Consider the following 21,636-nt stretch of genomic DNA (forward strand, 5'->3'; position numbering starts at 1 on the left):
TTTGCTCCTCCCCTGATGAGAAACCTTCCCTGGTGCAAAAACCACTATCAGCTGCTCTGTGATTGGTGGAGCCCTTCCTGGGCATATTCCTGTCTAGCACCCCAGCATTACCACTTGGCATAGTTCTTTGATTGACACTTCACTATGGGCAGCTAGAATCACCTGTATTTGTCCCAACCTCTCTTGGCCTCCATCCCCGTGCCTGGTTACCCTGTCATAGCATGTAGCCTGTAAAACATCTGTGTATACCTCTGACCCCAGCTCAAGTGTGCTCTGGTCTTTGAAGCCTTCCCTTGCAAGCAGATGGCCTTTCTTTTCTTGCATCTAGTCTCATGCCCTGTGCAGCTCCTCCCTGGTATCAGCTCCATGCTTACCAGCCACCCCTCTCCTCCTGAGGACCTTGCAGCACCACTTACGTTCCTCTGTGCTGTGGTTTCACTGACCACTTGGCTGAATCTAGAAACATTCATATGCACCAATGGTAGACCAGCATTAGAGACCAAAGAGGATCAAAACTTGGGCCGTGTCTCTGCTCATGATGAATTGAGGACTGACTGGAGAGTGGAGTGGGATCCAGGTCCCCAGAGGGCTTGGGGAAGCACACATACAGGTTCCTGTGATGACAACAGAGGGTCACATTGACACCCCCCCCCCAAGACAGAAAAAAATAGTTCATGGAAGGAGCAGTATCTGAGCTGAGTCTGGGAAAATGAACAGGAATTTGATCTGTGGAGAAGGAGGAGAAGGGCAGCCTGAGTCCAGGGAACAGGGTGTGTAAAGATTCAGAGGAAGGAGAAATGGCCACGCATTCCCTCCTCGTGACCATTAAGGACAGTGTTTGAATCGTTGACACCTGTGCTGCTAGTCTCAGTCAGTCAGATCCTATAAATGAACTTAGGGTGCATTAGGAGGGCAGGAGGGAGCTCAGTGCAAACAGAACATGATGGAAAGTATCTCTGGTGCAAACCATTGTGGGAAGGAAAGGATTCAAAGAGAACAAGAATAGAATTTTGGCTATGTCAGGGACTCTTGGGCAAGCGGCCAGTCCCCAAAGCTCCCTAGAGCCCTGTCGTCCTTCTTGGGGTGGTGGCTGCTGGCTCAGGTCCATTCTCAACCTCACAGCTTGATCCCCAGGGCCTGAATCCTCCCAATGCCTGTAAAGGTGGCAAGAGTAAATTTCTAGCCAAAGGAACAGATAAATAGATAGATTTTTTTTCCTGATCAGAAAATTTGGTTACAGAGAAAAATCCCAATTCTTCTCTGGAGTATAAAACAAAAACAAAACAAACAAACAAACAAACAAAAACCAAAAAATCCCCAAAGATAGTAAATGGTTTACAAAAGAGTTGAGTTCAGTCTACTGTGTGTGTAACTAAACTACTTTGTTCTTCATTAAAGACAACCTGAAACATGAAGACTTGATTTCTGGTCATAAGGCAACATGGAACCTACTTCAATTCCATGTCTGCAGTGTGCCCTTGATGTGAATCTTCTCACTAAACACCCATTGCCCTGAAGAGGAGTGGTTGGTTATGTATACATACAGCTGAAGACTGAGTTTAGTGTTTCTAGTCGTTCTGACAAATGTCAACCCTTGGAAGAATTGGAGTCCAAAGCTGGCAGTGACAGGAGAAACACAGACTACAGATGGTTGAACACACACTTTGGGAATCTTTGGCCTGGTGGGTGGCAGTGGGGTAGGAAAGTTTGTCTTCTTGCCTGTGACATTTATATGATGAAGGCAATTTAGCCAATCAGAAAGGGCTATTGTGTGAAAGCGATGAGGAATGGATGTGTGCTCATCAAGTTCACGTGTGCTCAGCTTCAAACGTGCTAGCTCTGCCTTGTCCAGAGGAGCTGCATTGCAAGTCTCCCACTGAGTGTCTGAGATAACAGGGCAGCACAGCTTTATACGCACTGATGCAAAGGCAGCACAGGTCAGAGTTTATCACATTGGCAGTTTAAAACCTCAGAGTTCCTTATTCCTTAAAATATCCATTTAACAAACAGAAGTGACTGTGGAATGAAAACTTCAAATAAAGGGGAGGGGCTGTTCTGATGATCACCAGCTCACTCCCACTTTAGAGGTGAGCTGGCCATCACCAAGTGAGCAGATCCTTTTCCAGTTGCCTCTTGAGACACTGTTTTGACTTCAGTCTCTGAGAAGAGCCTGGGTCAAACGTTCCACCTCAGTTGACCAGACTTACAGACTCTGAGAACTGTGAGATCTTGTCTGTTGCTTCAAGCGACCATACTTCAGAGTAATTTTTAAATACAGAGATGTAATAGTAGTTCATTGCTTGGTGTCTCTGGAGCATTCATTTGTGTGACCCTTTCTGAGCCAGCTATGTGACAGGCACTATAATAAGTTTATAGGCATTCCGTGTTAAACAAGACAGACACTGGAAATTTACTGACCAGGGATAAGACTAACAGAGCACATTTAATGTAAAATGAAGTTTGTGAACACTGTATAGTTCTAGTCATCTAGAAATAAGGCTGAACTTATTTATGTTTTCTATATTACTATATGGTAGGAAAACTCTGCTAATTAAGGTGGAAGTCCACCATTGACCAGACAGCCTCTGTCTGGGCTCAGAGTATAAAGGGAGACTCTCTTCATTCGCAGAGCTTCTCCTTCTCTGTTCTTGTCTGGGGAGTTCACCCTCCCCCCCATGCCTCTACTTGAGGAATGTCTCTCAGCCTCAGTTAGATTACAGGATTGATTTCGTGTCTCCTGATACGAACCCATTCAGCTATGACATGCCCCCATGTTAATGAGGCATTCTAGTATCCTAAGCCCTCAGTCAGCGACCTTGGCCCATCCTGGCTGTCCCTAACCTCAGTCCCCCAAAACTTTATAAGCCTTGAATCACTGGGAATAAAGATGACCTGCCTCCTTGTAGCCGGTCCCAATGTGGTCACTCACAGGGCTTCCAAACCCAATGCTCACCGCCCACCCCCGTTTGTTGTGTCTGCTCCCTTTGCCAGAACGGACCTTGTTAGCTGATCCACAATGGCGGAGAGAACCACACTGCACTGTGGAGTTCATAACTTCCTTTTTTTTTTTTTTTTAAAAAAATGAAATAGCCAGATGCAATGGCACACACCTTTAATCCTAGGCACTTGGAAGGAGAGGCAGGTGGATCTCCGTGAGTTCTGGGCCAGCCTGATTTACACAGTGCATTTTAGGTCAGCCAGGGCTACATAGTGAGACCTTGCCTCAAAAACAAAAAAACAAAACAAAACAAAGACTCAATAGAATAAAATACATTCATTGAGGACTGGAGAGATGGTGTAGCGGTTAAAGGCACTGACTGTTCTTCCAGAGGTCCTGAGTTCAATTCCCAGAAACCATATGGTGGCTCACAACCATCTGTAATGGGATCCAATGCTTTTCTGGTATGTCTGAAGACAGCTACAGTGTACTCATATAAATAAAACAAATAAATAAATCTTTAAAAATACATACATTGAATATTTGCCAAGCAAAACTGATTAAATTTTGCCAATATTTTAATACATTTAAAAGTTTCATTTTTTTTTTTTTTTTTTTTTTTTTTTTTTTACTATTTTACGACTCCAATGGGGTGGGAGGAATTTAAGACTAAAGGAATATTTGAGCAGCTTGCTTGCTTATCCATTTCATCCTGGAGGGGGATGAAAGTCTCACTCACCCCTGAGGGTCCCTGGGCTGGTAAGGGCATGACATTTTCTTCAGTGGTGTAGCCATGGGTAAATTGCCTACTTTTAACTAAATACATTTTACTACGTATAAGAATGAACCACTCTCTTAAATTTAATTGTGTCCAAGCAAAAGTTTAAGAGAAGATTGAATAGACCAGTTTAAAGATAACTTAAAGAAAATAGTTTAAAGCCAGTTTAACTTTATTTGTTATTGTCTAACAGAATTTATTTATTTAATTTTATGTGGATGTGTATTTTGCCTATATGCATGTCTGTATCACATGCATACAGTGCATGCTGAGGCCAGAAGAGGGCTTCAGATGCCCTGGACCAGGAGTTTCAGACAGTTGTGAACTGCCAGGGGGATGCTGGGAACTGAACCCAAATCTCCAAGAGCCATCTCTCCAGCCCTGTCTGATTATTTTTATTTTTATATTATTATTATTAATTTATTTTTTATTTTTTTGGTTTTTTGAGACAGAGTTTCTCAGTATAGCCCTGGCTGTTCTGGAACTCACTCTGTAGACCAGGCTGACCTCGAACTCAGAAATCCGCCTGCCTCTGCCTCCCAAGTGCTGGGATTAAAGGTGTGTGCTACCACTGCCTGGTCTGATTTTTTTTTAAAGAAAGAAAAAGTAGATTGGACAAAGCATGACAAAAGATTAATGTGTCTACCTCTGTGTCTCTCAGTCGCATGCCTATAGATTAGTTATATACAAAGATATATAGATTATAAATACAGATGTATAGATACAGTATATATTTATTTTTTATTTTATGAAATATATATTTATTTTCTCAAAATTGGGATTTAAAATATAAATTTTAAATGGGCCAAGTAAGATACGAGAAAGATGGCTCAGGGTTAAGAGCATGTGTTGCTCTTGTAAAGGACCTGGGTTTTGTTCCCAGAAGCCATATTAGGTGGTTCACAAACACTTGTAAGTCTGGTCTCTATAGTCACCTGCAGTCTCACACACACACACACACACACACACACACACACATGCACACACACACATATATACATGCTTTAGAAATAATAAAAATAAATCTTAAAATCTAACCTGACCCAAATAAAAGTCATTTTCCAAGACTGAACTCTGATTAGATCAATCACCAGCCACAGTTTGACAGATGGATCTAAAGCTACCCTTGCCTAGACTTTTATAGCATCTGGTACAAAGAGCAATGCCAAATATTAGTAGCAAAGTGTTCATCAAACAGCAGCCCAAGGCTGTGTGGTCTCCCAGTCTACCTCATATCATTTTCAAATCCAGATTCCTAGATACTGTGAAAAAACATGTTAAATGTTCAGCCGCACTCATGTTGAACTGACATCAACTCCTAGACGTAGGGAAAAAGCCCATGGAAAGCAATCAAACAATGTCTACAAACTCTAAGGAAAGCCTTTTAAAAATAATCCTTTGCCTCCAGTACTTGACGGAGCCTTCATTAGAAACTGAAAATTTAGGAAGCAATGGTGGGGCTTTCAGTTTAGGAGCGCCTACAACCTCTTCTGGCTGCTTAGAGCTCCAGGAAAACTCGGCGTTATTCAGGACTGATGTCTTTAGGAGGCCAAAAGAGCTCCATCCTGGAGCTCCAGTCATGACTCACTGGGCTGCCCCTCTGTCTCCTAGTACTTTCACAAAAGCACTCTTCACATCCTTATTCCGGAGGCTGTAGATGATGGGGTTGAGAAAGGCAGAGACGACATTGTAGAACAGAGCCAGCTTCTTGTCCCGCTCTGGGTCATACCAAGAACCAGGCCTCATGTACATGATCATGGCTGGCCCATAGAACATGGTGACCACAGTGATGTGGGATGCACACGTGGAGAAGGACTTGAGCCTCCCCTGGGATGAGCGGATTCTTAAGATGGAGGCAAAGATGCAGGCATAGGAGGCAAGGATGAGGGAGAGAGGGACCAAAAGTAAGACGAAACCCAGGATGAAGTCCAAGCGGTCATTGAAGGATGTGTCTGCACAGGCCAACTTCAGGACTGCGGGGACCTCACAGAAGAAGTGGTTGATCTTGTAGGGACCGCAGTAGGGCAGACGCATGGTGAAGACAGTGTAGATCAGAGCACCAGTGATGCTGATGGACCAGCAGACTGTGACCATCTTGGTACACATGAGACGGCTCATGAGTACAGAGTAGTGAAGGGGGAAGCAGATGGCGACATACCTGTCGTAGGCCATGATGGCATAGAGAACACATTCAGCAATACCCAGGACCAGGAAGATGAACATCTGGGCTACACAAGCACCCCAGGAGATGGTCCTCCTTGGACACAACATGTTAACCAGCATCTGGGGCACAGTGGTAGTGACATAACTCATGTCTACCAAAGAGAGGATGCTGAGAAAGAAGTACATGGGCGTGTGGAGGCGAGAGTCTAGGTAAATCAGGGTGACGATGAGACCGTTGCCCAGGAGGGTGATCATGTAGAGAAGAAGGAAAAAGATAAACAGGGCCACTCTGACCTGGGGTTCACTGGAGAAGCCCAGGAGGATGAACTCGGACACTGAGCTGTAGTTGTCCTTTCTAAGGGTCTGCATGGCGATCTGCCTGTTACAGAGAGATGAGTACTTGGCTGTTGTGTCTGTGGCTGTAGGGGAGGAAGAGAAGCAGAGCCACATGTACAATGTGGCTTCTAATAATGCCCTCAAACCTGTATTGAGTTGAATGAAAAGAAAATCAAAGCCAGGGTAGCTGTGACACTGGGCAAGGGCTGGAGGGATCTGACTGCTCACAGGATCATCCCTGGAAGCCACCTTACATCCACAGAAGACAGGCAATTAAGTGGCTATTTTTGCAGTAGGGAATTCAGCCAACCCATGGCCACTGCCAGTTCATGCGACCAGGGATGCACACTTGTCCCGGTAGGCAAGCAGATCCTTCTGCTGAAGATGAAAATGATAAATCTGAAAGTCTGGGTTAGCAGGCTGTGTGGGCTTAGGGCACTACCAAGTCAGAGCTGTGCAGTAGCCACTGAAGTTAAAGCCGAGCTGCAGCCCTGGAGGAGATAAGCGGAGACCTTACAAAGCTGATTTAAAACACAAACAAACAAACAACCCCCAAAACAGATGGGAGAGCAAAGGAAAGTTTACTACTGGCTCTAAGTTATAGCTAAATCCAGGTAAAGAATATTAATTTAGAAACTAGGTTGTAGGTGACCTTATCAATAAATTAAAAAAAAATCCACTGGAGAACTCCTACAGCTGATAAACAACTTCAGCAAAGTGGCAGGTTATAAAATCAACTCAAGCAAATCAGTAGCCTTCCTATACTCAAAGGATAAGCAGGCTTAGAAAGAAATTAGGGAAATGACCCCCTTCACAATAGCCACAAACAGCATAACGTACCTTGGGGTGACTCTTACCAAACATGTGAAAGATCTGTATGACAAGAACTTCAAGACTATGAAGAAGGAAATGGAAGAAGACCTCAAAAAATGGAAAAACCTCCCATGCTCATGGATCAGCAGGATTAATATAGTTAAAATGGCCATTTTGCCAAAAGCAATATACAGATTCAATGCAATACCCATCAAAATCCCAATTCAATTCTTCACAGAGTTAGAAAGAGCAATCCTCAAATTCATCTCCAATATACAAAAAACCCAGGATAGCTAAAACTATTCTCAACAATAAAAGAAACTCTGGGGGTATCAGTATCCCTTACCTCAAGCAATACTACAGAGCAATAGTGTTAAAAACTGCATGGTATTGGTACAGTGACAGGCAGGCGGATCAATGGAACAGGATTGAAGATCCAGAAACGAACCCACACACCTTTGGCCACTTGATCCTCGACAAGGAGGTGGAAAACATCCAATGGAAAAAAGATAGCCTTTTCAACAAATGGTGCTGGTTCAACTGGAGGTCAGCATGCAGAAGAATGAGAATTGATCCATCCTTGTCTCCTTGAACTAAGCTCAACTCCAAATGGATCAAGGACCTCCACATAAAGCCAGAAACTCTGAAGCTAATAGAAAAGAAGCTGGGGAAGACCCTTGAGGACATCGGTACAGGGAGAAAGTTCCTGAACAGATCATCAATAGCTTATGCTCTAAGATCAAGAATTGACAAGTGGGACCTCATAAAATTACAAAGTTTCTGTAAGGCAAAGGACACCATCAAAAGGGCAAATTGGCAACCAACAAATTGGGAAAAGATCTTCACCAACCCTACATCAGATAGAGGGCTAATAACCAATATATATAAAGAACTCAAGAAGTTAGACTACAGAAAACCAAATAATCCTATTAAAAAATGGGGTACAGAGTTAAACAAAGAATTTTCACCTGAAGAACTTCGGATGGCGGAGAAGCATCTTAAAAAATGCTCAACTTCATTAGTCATTAGGGAAATGCAAATCAAAACAACCCTGAGATTTCACCTTACACCAGTCAGAATGGCTAAGATTAAAAATTCAGGAGACAGCAGATGTTGGCGAGGATGTGGAGAAAGAGGAACACTCCTCCACTGCTGGTGGGGTTGCAAATTGGTACAACCACTTTGGAAATCAGTCTGGCGGTTCCTCAGAAAACTGGGCACCTCACTTCCAGAAGATCCTGTTATACCACTCCTGGGCATATACCCAGAAGATTCCCCACCATGTAATAAGGATACATGTTCCACTATGTTCATAGCAGCCCTATTTATAATTGCCAGAAGCTGGAAAGAACCCAGGTATCCCTCAACAGAAGAGTGGATGCAAAAAATGTAGTATATATACACAATGGAGTACTATTCAGCCATTAGAAATAATGAATTCATGAAATTCTTAGGCAAATGGATGGAGCTGGAGAACATCATACTAAGTGAGGTAACCCAGACTCAAAAGATGAATCATGGTATGCACTCACTAATAAGTGGATATTAACCTAGAAAACTGGAATACCAAAAACATAATCTACACATCAAATGAGGTACAAGAAGAGCGGAGGAGTGGCCCATTGTTCTGGAAAGACTCAGTGAAGCAGTGTGGGGCAAAACCCGAACAGGGAAGTGGGAAGGGTTGGGTGGGAAAACAGGGGGAGGGAAGGGGGCTGATGGGACTTTCGGGGAGTGGGGGTCTAGAGAAGGGGAAATCATTTCAAATGTAAATAAAAAATTTATCGAATAAAAAAAAAGAAAAAAAAATAGAAAAAAATCCTAGGTAAATTATCTCAAGACAAAATTACTACATTTTGTGTTTGATGATGTATGTTTTACAGCACATTAGAAATACATTTAGGGCCTGGGTATGCAGTTCTTTTGGGAGAGTGCCTCTATAACATGCACTAGGCTCAACAGAACCCATAAACCTGGCATGTGGCACGTACCTGTAATTCCAGAATCAGGAGATGGAGGCAGAAGGACCAGAAGTTTAAAGTTACCCTCAGCTTCAAAGAGATCAAAGGCCAGCCTGGGCTACATAGGAGCCTGTCTCAAAAATATAAAGATATTATACTATGATTTTGGCATGGTAATGTTGTATTTGTCTAACAAATATTATGACTGAAAATGGAAAAGAAAAACCTACCAAGTAGCACAGGACAGGGCCTCTTAGTGTGGCACTGAGGAGGAGACCCCGGTTCTGGCTTGCTGTTCCAGCTCCCGGGGGTTTATGCAGGCTTTGTTTCCTGAACTTAGGAAGTGAAGCTTTCTGTTGCCTTCCTGTGGCTATGAACTTAATCAGACTCTCCTGAGTGGCCTGTGGCAGTCACTTACCCAGCTGTGTGACCCTGAGCAAAAACTCTGCCTTGGTCTCCCCAGCTGGGAAACGGACATGAAGCCTTTGTGGTTCAGTTATAGCCAGGTGTATGCGAGACACTGTCAAGACATTTTGTAGAATGTGAAACAAGAGACAAATAACAGGAGCTAGTGTGAGCGAGACACTCCCAGAAGTCAGAAGAGCTTCACTGCCTCTGGCTTTGCCCTCATGCGCTGTGTGATCTTGAAAGAGTCCACAGCCCTCTCTGGGCTTCACAGACCCACTTTTTAAAACTGAATCTATAGGATCTGATGCTCTTATAGCACCCTTCAGCTTGATTGTCTTTGGTATCAAGCTAGAGAACTTTAAATATACCAGTGCCCTGAGCATCAGAGAAGGGCTGAGGTGGGCAGGACTGTGTGGGCGGGGGTTTGTTGTGGAAGTCTGGTAAGTGAGTCCCCAGAGCATTTGTGGGTACCTCGAAAGTGAACTTGGAGTCAACAGACTTGAATCTGGTAGCCTCTGGGAAGGCTAGTCTACTGCACCAGCAAGACCTCTGCAGTCCTGACACCACAGAGCTATCAGAGGCCTTTGTTTTTTTCCTCTATAAAATGATATCCCTTCCATAGTGGAGACAGCACAGGATATGTCTGTTTCTCAGAGAGTGCTCGATACATTTTGACAACTTAGCACAGCACTGGGTAGATTGAGGATCAGGGAGAGGAGAGATAGAAGACAAAGAGGAGAGATAGAAGACATAGAAGACAAAGTCCTGACTATCTGACTCTGAGGGGCAGGGCTGGATGCACAGTGGGAAGGACTGGCGGCCAGGAGATGAGGCAGGTGTAAGCAACTGAGCAGGCAAGAGAATACCCACGAGATGTGTGTCCTGAGATTCAAAGAGTGAAGAGTTGGATAAAGGAGTAAAATGTCCCAGGTCAAAGTGTGTGAGGACAAGAGGGGCCTAGTCCAGCTCAGAGCTTGGTCACTGAGAGGGAAACGTTCAGGAAGCAGGAACTGGCCAGCAGGGTAAATAACCACCCCTGACATCCAAAGGAGGTCAGAGAATGAGAAGATGCCCATAGACCCAGGCCTCACAGAGGCCTCCACTGGCCTCCTTGTTCACTCTCACACAGTAGGCCCGCTCCTTTGTTTTATTTTTTTTGGGGGGGGGGGTTGGTTATTTTTTGTTGTTTTGTGTTTCAAGACAGGATTTTTCTGGATAGTCCTGGCTGTCCTGGAACTCTCTGTGTAGACCAAGCTGGCCTTGAACTCAGATCCGCCTGCCTCCCTAGTGCTGGGATTAAAGGTGTGAGCCAACCCCAATTTGCATACCCCATCTGGGTCTCCCTGAAGGAACTCAAGGCCTTGCTCAGTGGCTCCGACTTTTCAAGTTGGTGTAATTCTCTGGTAGCTGGGGAGACTCCCGAGGCTCCCTTAACTGTCATCTTAACGCTAACTTAACCGACTCATCTTAACAAGGTGACCAGCACTGGGATCCTGTCGGGACAGCCAGAGGCCCCTCATCTTGGAGATTCGGGACCATCTCACAGCTGGCTCTCTGGTATTTTCCTCAGACCTCCTTTCCCAGCTGCAGCTTGATTGGCACTGCCCCAGGTCCTTTGTGTTTCCGCAGGCCCTGCACCCTTCACAGCCCCACTGGGGTCTCCTGATCCTTACCTGGCTGGTCGAGCCTTGTTTATTTCATGTGTGTATTGTCTTTCCGACCAGGCTGTGGGTTGACACCGTCTCTTCTTGATTGCCCCACAACATCTAGCAAAAAAGGAGACACCTGTTAAAGATTTGGAGAAACCATGGGTTCAAGACTGAGTTCACTTGAGGAAAGATATGCAGAAGCTAGTCCCCTGCTGGGCAGTGGTAGGGATGGTTAGACAGCCCTGTCTCAGCATTAGGTTTCTCTGTGTAAATCGAGTTCTGCTCTGTCTTCTACCAAAGTCATAAGTGCCAGTATGTCAGTACCAGGGCTGGGACTAATACCTGGGTCTTGATGGGCATAGGTGGCCTAACCACTGCACTTTCCTGCCTCTTGCAAAGGGATAAGGGAGCAATTAAGCCCTTAAGCCCTCCCTTAAGCCCTCTCACTAGGAAAGCTCCCTGTTCACATCCACTCTCCTACCTCCACCTGCTCGTATTCCCTCCTCCTTCCCAGGTTCTAGGTTTCTCAGAGAGAGGAAAGAAGTTCATCAGCACAAGTCTGGAACCGGCCTGAACAGAGCTGCAGAGCAACTCCTGTCCCAGAAGGACACGTTTCTTTCCCTCCACCCCAGTGAGTGGTCCAGAACCCGTTGTTCATTTCTGGGTCTGCCCAGCACTGCACTACCCCCACCCCCAGCCTTCAATCACCTTCACAAGGCCAGCCTGTTCTGCCAGAGCAGCTTCCTCCACCCCTGTGGCAGCACCTGCCTGTTTTCTCCTGGTTTTGTGGATCACAAGAGGAAGCAGTCCGCTGTGGGTCTGTCTACAGGAGAGGTCCACCGTTCTCCTGTGTGCAGGCTAGGCCTCCAGTGGGCAGACCCAGGGATCCTCTCGTGTCAGGTGAGGTTGGAGACTGGAGTTTCAGCCCACGAAGCCCTGGGGATTACTTGCTCGTGCCGGTGAACAAGGCACAGAGCCTCTGGGCTGGATTAAAGTTGCCACCAGAAAGTCTAATGCCCCTAAGACATTTTCAGGCTGGAACTAGGGAGCTGGGCACTCTTTGGAAAGTTTCCATTAGGGACTGAACTTTCTCCCCTCTGAGACTTTAGAGTATCTACCGGGATGAGCATGGAAATCAGGTGGTCAAAAGGCTGGACAGAATGATAGCCCTGCGCTGACCCACCTTGATGACTCCCAAGCGCCTCCTTGAGTCCTACTGGAGTTCTGAGGAGAGAATACCCGTCTTCTGGCCTCATTTACTGTTGCAGAATAATGATTACCACATGCCTTGTGGATGAGAGGCATGGGTCAACTGTGAGCTACAGTACCAGGCTGTTACTGTAACAGTCATCTAACAGGCTGGTCTCTGCTAGTAACCTGTTATGGCTTCCTAAGGCTCAGTTAAAATCATAAAATATGAACTTTACACCATCAGAGAAAGGAGATGGGAACAATTACACCCTGAAAATAGCATATGTTTAAGAAATGGAAGAAACTCTCCTCTTCCCTCTTTTTCCCCTCTTCCTTTCCCTCTCCTCCCCTCCCCCTTCTTTTCATCTCCCCTCCTCTGCCTCTACTCCCCCTCCTCATCCTCATTTTCCCTCTCCTCTTCCCTCTTTCCCTCCTCCTGCTCTTCCTCCTCCTGCCCTGTCCTTCTGAGGTCCCCAGCCAGCAAATGGACCAGATGAGGCTGGAGCCTCGAATCGTATCTCCTTGCAGCCCGATTCCATCTATTCTGGCACACTTGTCTGTCTCTCAACAATTTCTTTCGTCTAACACTTAGTCGTGGTGGGTTAACTTCTCCCTATATGCACTATGATTCAATTTGTGAAAATTCTGCTAAGAATTTCTCAGTGTTTATAAGGAATATGAGCACATAACTCTCTTTATTTATAATATAGTTTCTCGATTTTTTGTAGTACACTGGTGCTATGTAGGCATAAGGTTTTTGTGCACTGTGAAAAGTTTACTTTTGTACTTATTATTCAAAGGCTGTCTGTCCTCATACCTTATTTCAACCCAGACATGTCATTGTAATGCTATGGTCAAGAATTTCCTGTTTCAAGTTTGTGTGAACAATTCTTACCATTTATTCTTTGCCTTGTCAATAAATGCTCATCATCACCCAATGGCCAGGCAGAAGAAAGAATAGGGCAGAAGCTTCCACCAGCCAGGGAGAGGAGGTGTGTGTGTGTGTGTGTGTGAGTGTGTGTGTGTGTGTGTGTGTGAGTGTGTGTGTGTGTGTGAGTGTGTGTGTGTGACTGTGTGTGTGTGTGAGTGTGTGTGTATGTGTGTGAGTGTGTGTGTGTGTGTGTGTGTGTGTGTGAGTGTGTGAGTGTGTGTGTGTGGTATGTGTGTGGTGTGTATTGGGGAGAGGGGATTCAGATCGGTGTGAGGAGGAAAGAGTCTGAGAAGACACCATGAGAAAACAACATCTGAAGCCCAAAGAGCCAGATCAATAATAATACGCAAGAATCATGGGCTGGGCCTGGGAGGGGCCAGATTAGCACAGGGGTTTTTATAGATCATTTAACTGCTATAGAGGTGCAGCTTGAAATAATAAATGGATTTTCCATGTGGCTATTGGGAATTAGCAAAGGTTAAAGAAATACAGATGCCTGACTAATTTACCATACATATGTATATTAAAATTAATTCATTTTACAGTGCTAGGCTGGCAGAATGAATTGAGAACTGTGTGTTCTTAAATCTCCTAGGAGAGCTTGTACAATTACTTTGCATAATTGTATTTCTTCCTTATTTGGCTGGTAGGGTTCACACTGTGGAAGTGTTTTAACTATGTATTTAAAATTTAAAAATTTGTGTTGGGTGTGCTGGCACAGGCTATTAAATACAGGACTCAGGAGGAAGAGGCAGGTGGACCCCTGTGAGGGGGAAACCAGCAAGGTTTACATAGAGTTCTGGCCAGCCAGCACTGTAGAGAGAGGCCCTGTCTCAAAACAAAGAAAGAAAGAAAACTTATTTGAGATTAGTCAGGTGACCTAACGTTTAAAAATGAACCTCAGTATTTAATGTCTTTCAATGAGTCTGTCCACTTCACCTAAGCTTTAGTTTTATTAGAATAATCTTGCTTATAACATTCTCCTTTTTTTGTTGTCTGTGGAATCTACAGCGATGCTTTCCTCCTCGTTCCTGACACTGGATGTTAGTATCTCCTGCCTTTATTTCTTATTTGTCTGGCTCCTCAAATTAAGACCACCAGGGGCTGGAGAGATGACAGCCCAATGGTCAGGAGCACTGGCTGTTCTCCCAGAAGGCTTGGGTTCAATCCCCAGCACCCATTCATCAGTTCACAAACATCTATAATTCCAGTTTCAGGGGATCTGATACTGTCTTCTGGCCTCCAAGGGCACTAGGAATGCAAATAGTGTACAGATGTGCACATCTGTGCAGGCAAAATACCCGAAGACATAAAATAAAACGTAAAAGCAGTTAAAAATAACTTTATAATGCTTTTACTTCCATTTTTAATTCCTGTTTTACCTCAGTGATTTTTCTTATCTTTGATATTTTTTCCTTTTCTTTGTATTTAACTTGTTCATCTTAGTTCTCCAGGCAAGAGCAGGGTCATTGATAGATAGGAGATTTTTTTTTTCTTTCTTAAAGTAAGGCTCTTAGTGCTAGGAATCTTCCTAAAGACTGCTTTCACCGCAGCACTCAATTTTTGATATATTTTCACTTGTTACAAATGCTAATTTTCTTTGATCCATAGAGCTTTATAACTTTTTTCAGTTATGTGTTTTTTGATTCTAGATACTTGGAGCAAAGTATGTGTCTTAGTTACTGTTTAGGTATGTCTTAGTTACTATTCTATTGCTGTGAGGAGACACCATGGTCAAACGTTTATAGAAGAAAGCATCTATTTGGGGGCTTGCTTGCAGTCTCAGTGGTGAGTCCATGACCATCATGGTGGAAGTAGACAGGCATGGCACTGGAGAGGCTTAGTCCATGATTATCATGGCTTAGAGCATGTAGCATACAGCAGGCTCATCTGATTTGTAGGCAGCAAGCGCAGCAAGACACTGGCCTTGGCATTGGCTTTTGAAACCTCAGTGTAGTAGCTATTCTTGGTTATCAACTGGATTACATCTGGAATGAATTAAAACCCAAATGGCTAGGGAAACCTATAAGGAATTTCTTTTCTTAATTAAATCATTTGATGTGGAAAGACCCATTTTTAATCTGGATCTTTTGAGGTGGGAAAATCTACCTTTAATCTGGGCCACACTTTCTGCAGCCAACCTACATAAAGAACATGGAAAAAAGGACTCTCTCTCTCTCTCTCTCTCTCTCTCTCTCTCTCTCTCTCTCTTTCCCTCTCTCTCCCTCCCTCTCTCTCCCTCCCTCCCTCCCTCTCTCTCTCTCTCTCTCTCATACTTGTTTTAAGATGATCACTGTTGTTTGTTTTTTTAGCAATTTGCCTGTGGTAGATATTTTTATGATTTCTCCATGTTTATTTTCTCCTTTTTATGTTTTTATTAATTCTTTGAGAATTTCATTCATCTGTATTTTGCTCAACCCTTCCTCTGATTACAATTGGGTTAGGCACCAATCTATGAGTATAGCAGAATGTCACCATTAGGTGTCATTTCGTTGACATTTTTTGCCAGTTGTGTTTGGCTCTATGGTGGGTCAGAGAGGATGCATCCAGTACCCAGTGGACCAGATAAAAGATGCAGAAACCTATAGCTAAGTGTTAGGTGGAGATCAGGGAATCCCACTGAAGGGGAGGGAGGATTATAGAAGCCAAGGGGTCAAGTGTCAAAAATCAAGGGTCAAGGATACGACAAGAAAAACCACAGAATCAACAAACCTGGACACATATGGACTCACTGAGACTAAAATGACAACCAGGGAGGCTTAATTGGTCTAATCTAGGTCCTCTGTGTATATGTTATAGTTGTGTAGCCTGGTGCTCTTTTGAGATTCCTAACAGAGAAAGTAGGGGCTTTTGTATGCTTAGGGGCTTTGTCCTCCTATTGGGTTGCCTTGTCCAGCCTTCATATGAGGGGAGGTGCCTGATCCTATTGCAATTTGATATGCCATGTTTGGTTAGTATATCAGAGAGGCCTGCCTGCCCTTTCCTGAAGGGAAATGGAGGAGGAGTGGATAGAGAGGGAGAAGGTGGGGAGATGGAGGAGGTTGGGAATGGAGGGAGAGGAAACTGTGGTCAGTATATAATACATGAGAATAAATTAATAAAAAGATGTATAAAGCAATACAATTGAAAGTTGAAGAAAACAATCCCCTTCTCTGTCTCCTCCAAGTTATGCTCTCCTGTTTCCTATCCTCCCAACTTTGCATCAGTGTTTGAAACCCACTGAGTCCTGTCACTGCTGCCTCTGTTCTCTTAGCTGTGTGGCCATCCACTGGAGCACGTTACACATAAATACAACCAAAGAAATGAAAGACTTAGGCAATGAAAACCTTAAGACATTGAAGTGTGGAGACAATTTTGGAATTTTCATTTCTTTAAAAAGACAAAACTATATATAAATGTGTTTTTGTCTTAATCCCAGGTGCAGGATATGGAGGTGTTTTAGATTGCCCACAGTAGCTGACTGTGATTTGCCTCATGATCTGACAGAGGCATGATTTTTCCAGCAGCAGATAGTTTCTGCAATTGTGTGATATTTAGAATTCTGGGAGCTTTTCAGAGGGTATGTAAGTACTGGGGCCCCTAGAGGCGGGGCTGGGTGTTGGTTGTTGTTGGTTGTTTTGGATGTTGTTGTTTATGGTTTGTTAGTAGTCATGCTCAAAGAAGAAACAACAATGATTGACAAATGGGACCTCATGGAACTGAAAAGGTTCTGTAAGGCAAAGGACACTGTCAATAGGACAAAACAACAGCCTACAGATTGGGAAAAGATCTTCACTAACCATACATCTGATAGAGGGCTAATATCCAAAATCCATAAAGAATTCAAGAAGTTAAACTCCAAAAATTCCAAATAACCTAATTAAAAACATGGGGTTCAGAGCTAAACAGAGAATTCTTAACAGAGGAATCTCAAATGGCCGAGAAGCACTTAAAGAAATGTTCCTTAGTGATCAGGGAAATGCACATCAAAACCACTCTGAGATACCACCTTACACCAATCAGAATGACTAAGATAAAAAAAATTCAAGTGACAGCGCATGCTGGCAAGGATGTGGAGAAAGAGGAACATTCTTCCATTGCTGGTGGGATTGCACATTGGTACAACCACTCTGAAAATCAGGCTGGTGGTTCCTTAGAAAACTGGAAATAGATCTACCTGAAGACCGAACTATACCACTCTTGAGCATATATCCAAAAGAGGCCCTACCATATCACAGGGGAATATACTCCAGTATGTTCATAGCAGCCTTATTTGTAATAGGCAGAAGCTGGAAACAACCCAACTTTCAACTGAAGAATGGATATAGAAAATGTGGTTCATTTACACAATGGAATACTATTCAGCTATTAAAAAAGAGGATATCAAGAATTTTTCAGGCAAATGGATGAAACTAAAAAATATTATCCTGAGTGAGGTAACCCAGACCCAAAAGAACATGCATGGTATGTACTTACTGATAAGTGGATATTAGACAAAAAATACAGAATATTTATGACAACTCATAGATGTATGAAGTTTAACAAGAAGGAAGGCTGAAGTGAGGATGCTTCAATCTCACTTAGAAGGGGGAACAAAATAATCATGGGAGGCAGAGGGAGAGAGGGACCTGGGTGGAAGAGTAGAAGGGGAGGGCAAAAGGGGGACAGGATCAGGTATGGGGGAGACAGGAGAGAAGCCCAGAGGGCCAGGAGAATGAATGGAAACATGCAGCTGCAGAGGTTGGAGTGGGATGGGGAGAATGTCTAGAAAGACCCAGAGATCTGGGATGTGAGAGGATCCCCAGTTTCAATGGGGATGGCATTGACAGTAGGGAGATGGAACCTTAAGAACTAACCTCCAGTAGATGGAGAGGGCCTCCAAGTGAGGGATCTCAGCTTCCTAACTGGTCTCTAACACTTATGACTGGGGTTGAGACCTTGAAAGCATATTACGATTCCTCAGAAGGGTGGGAGGGTTCTGGCTTGGGCAAGTCATCCTGCAGGTGAGCTTGGCATCAGAAAGGCTGTGAGCAGACTACCTGACCAATCTATACACTCTGGTGGTCTTAGCTTATCTCCCCAGGTCATGGATCTCTGCAGAAGCACCTGACAATCAAGTCTGGATGGCATTCCATCAACCTCAGACCCTGGACCTTGGATGGGTCTTTTTACCTCTCTGCTCATTGGTGTCCCACCTCTATAGAACACTGAGTGTTATTTATCTTTTTCCTTTTGGTCCCTAGGAAAGGATGTCGTTAGCAGAAGCCCCAGAAGTTCCTGGACACCCCAGCTGCTACTTTTGACTCTAGAGTCCACTAGTCAACTGCTTCCAGTCCTACACACTTCCACATGTGATTCTGTTCTAAGTGAACTAAGAGTCTCTAGTCTGACTTTTGCTGAATCATGATCCAGGGTTGAGCACCCTTTAGGAACACAGCCTGTGTGGTCCCACCAGACTGTTGACAAAGTTCCTGGCTCACCATGGACCAAACCACTTCAGGCTCCATGGTTCCATTTCCATGCCTGTAAAAATGGTGGTGGTGATACTGCAGAGATTCAGAATGTGTCAAATATTGGGCCACAGTAACTACTCAGAAAGCACAAGTATGACCATGAGATGGGGAACATTATTTTAATTTATGTAGGAAACTGGGTCTCTGGAAAACTATGTGGCTTACACAGGTCACAGTGACCAAGTCTGTGACTACAAACCACAGGCTCCTTGGTTATAGCAGCCATTCCCCCAGAGGTTGTTCCAGGGAGCTCTTAGCCATGGAGCAGAAGGGAGGGGTGATCCCTGTGGCTGCCAGGAGAAGAGTCTGTTGGGGTTGTTGACTGGCATTAGAGTTGTTGGAAGGAAGCCAAGATTCAGTTTGGGAATTATAGGCTGGAACAGGACAAGAAGAGCTTATCAAAGGGAGACTGAGATGGCAGCACACAGCATCCTAAAGAAAGGTAAGGGCAGGTAAGAGTTACCACATTGCAGTGCAGATGGGGATCCTGGAGGAGAGAAAAGGGCATAGTTGGAGTGTGGAAAGGGAAAATATAGAGGATGGGATGCTTTAGGAAGCTCATTATTGATGTGATAGGAGCCTGTGCCTGCTCTCAGCCCAGTACACGTTTTATGATCATAGCCATCTAAACTACCTCGAAAAAGAGTGAGACTCCTGTCTCTGGGAGTATGGGAGCATCTTTTGGTAGTGAGGCTTCAGAGGACATAGATGCTCTTATAATGGTTAGGTGTAGAAGATGACTTTCGGCTCTGGAGGTCTGGTGAGTCTCTGAAGCTGCTCAGAGCAGATTGGTATGGGTATCAGTGGAGAGGTAGTCACTGTCTGAGAGGAACACTGAGAGCTTGCAGGATCTGAACTCACCATGGACACCTCAGATCCGATTCATTCCCATACAGGATGTGTGAAGGGCTAGGATTTCCTTTCAGGTAAGACTAGAGCTTGGGGCTGGGCTGGAGTTTACTCTGAAGGCAATGCCTACTTGTGGTGTTCAAACAGGCTATGGTTTTTGAGCAGCCAGACAAGGAGTGCTCCTATGGAAGAGACATGAGTTGGTGGCAGCTGCTACAGCCCAGTCACTTGGCTCCCACTGGGTCAACTATGAGCCCTGGCTCCTCTCTGACCCCAGCTTCTGACTTCTAGTTTCCAGCCCTTTTTAGTCTATGACACCTCTCTTCCTCTCTGTAGTGCCTCATTTCTTGATTTCTGTCCCTCTGTGGACAATGGTACTTGCTGGACTTTGCCTCCATGTCTTCGATCTGTCCAGGCTGAATCTTTGACCTGTACCTTGGCTGATTTTTGCTTTCTTCAAGTCAGGGCTTTTCTGTATCCCTGAGTTCCTTTTAATTTATCATCCCGCTGGATTCTCCAACCAGATAAAACTCGACTTCTGTCCCATCTATCCATGTTCCTTGAAGGTCACCCTTGAGTCCAGATCATTTTCCTTCTTTCAGATGGTGCTGTGGACTCATACCTGGAAGCAGAGGTAGAGAGCATATAGGGAGGGACTGATTCTGCCAGTAGCCTCTGGACTCTTATCAAAATGCCTCCTCCTCATGAGCTGACTGGAAGGAAGAAGCATACTCGGCATGGTACAGAAGTGGACACAGGGTCATGTGGCCAGCCCCCTCTGTGCCCTGACAGTCCCAGTAGCCTAGGAACAAGCCTTGCACTATTCCCTCCATCTATCTGCTCAGCCTGACCTGTTACTACTCCAGTCTCACTAGTTCTGCTTTGGGGACACAGCTTCGTCCCCTCCTGCCCACTGCCACTCAGCCTCCACTCTGGAGAGGCAAGGATGGCCCAGCAAGTGAGTGAGAAAGAGAAGTGGGGAGAGAGGACCTGTTTTCAAGCAGGCCAGTCATGTAGTCTTTCCATGAATGCTGCTTTGTGGTTGTGAGCAAAGGCTTTGCCGAGGCTATACCTGTGATGGTAGGGAAGCTGCGCCATCTCCTTCCCCCGACTATCAAGTAGACACCCTCACAAGGACAGGCTCACATGCTTGCAGGCATGCTAGGATGTCTTTGTCTGCTTAGTGTAGTAGGTGATGGTTCCGATTGGAGATGCCTGTGTAAATCTTTAGATTTTTGCCAACTATTATTGTTTTAAATTATTTTAAGTAAAGTTATGAATAAAAAACAGGAGTTGTGGTACTCAGCACATGGACAGCTGCCATTCTTAGGATTATTATTCTTTGGCTTGGATAGGAGTTGAGAGCAATGATAGAAAGGGCCACAGCATTAGCATCAACTACCCTGACCTTTTGTCCATGGGTTTGTGTCCTGGTTTCTTCTCAGAGGTTCAGGTAGGGGGGGTTGTTTTGGAGGGGGAGGTGTTTGATTGTATTTTCTTGACTGCTGGGGAATAGAAGGGGAAAGTATAAAGTGGAAGTGGGTGTAAACATTCCTCTGTCCTCTATCCACACCATTAGCTTTTCCTGCTCTTTGACATACCAGGCTCCCTATTCAGTGAGGAGACACAGAGGAAAACCAAGTCATGCTCAGTGGAGCCATGCTTCTCAGTGGGGGTGGACTCAGAGCTGCAGACTTCCCAAGCTGATTGAGCTTACTTTGAGCTAAGACAGGTCCCAAGAGTGGACCTTCTGGCCGCTCGATCTCTGGGTCCTTGTCTCAGCTCTGCTCCGACTCCATCATGCTCAAGGATGTCTCCAACCACAAGCTGGTCCATGGTTTCTCTCTCATGGCTTCCTAGGCTTGCAAGGAGGTCTGCTGCACATGCCGTTGTAGCTGCTCATCGTCTCTCTAAGAGAAAGAGCCCACAAACCAGCCTGGGAAATGGGCCCAAAACCAATCAGAAATTCCTGCAAGTCTTTTAGTCTTTCCCCTGTAGGCAGGAAACTGGAAGTGGCCTAGTCAGATTTTTTATTTTAGAAGGAGTGTGCTGAAGGCTAGTGTAGTGAATGACTTGGGTAATAGCTCACTGGGTTAAGAGAAGGAAGAGGAGGAGGAGGAAGAAGAA

The 21,636-nt window shown here is 44.7% G+C and overlaps 1 protein-coding gene across 1 annotated transcript; it reads right to left on the bottom strand.

The window, feature by feature from the left end:
* Window positions 1-5,300: 5,300 nt before the first annotated feature.
* LOC127680063 (olfactory receptor 2A12-like) lies at window positions 5,301-6,248 on the bottom strand. The gene has a single exon (XM_052175643.1). It carries the CDS (start codon window positions 6,246-6,248, stop codon window positions 5,301-5,303), a length of 948 nt encoding a protein of 315 aa, XP_052031603.1.
* Window positions 6,249-21,636: the final 15,388 nt, after the last annotated feature.

The sequence above is a fragment of the Apodemus sylvaticus genome, chromosome 3 (genome assembly GCF_947179515.1).
Source record: "Apodemus sylvaticus chromosome 3, mApoSyl1.1, whole genome shotgun sequence".
NCBI classification, from domain to species: domain Eukaryota; kingdom Metazoa; phylum Chordata; class Mammalia; order Rodentia; family Muridae; genus Apodemus; species Apodemus sylvaticus.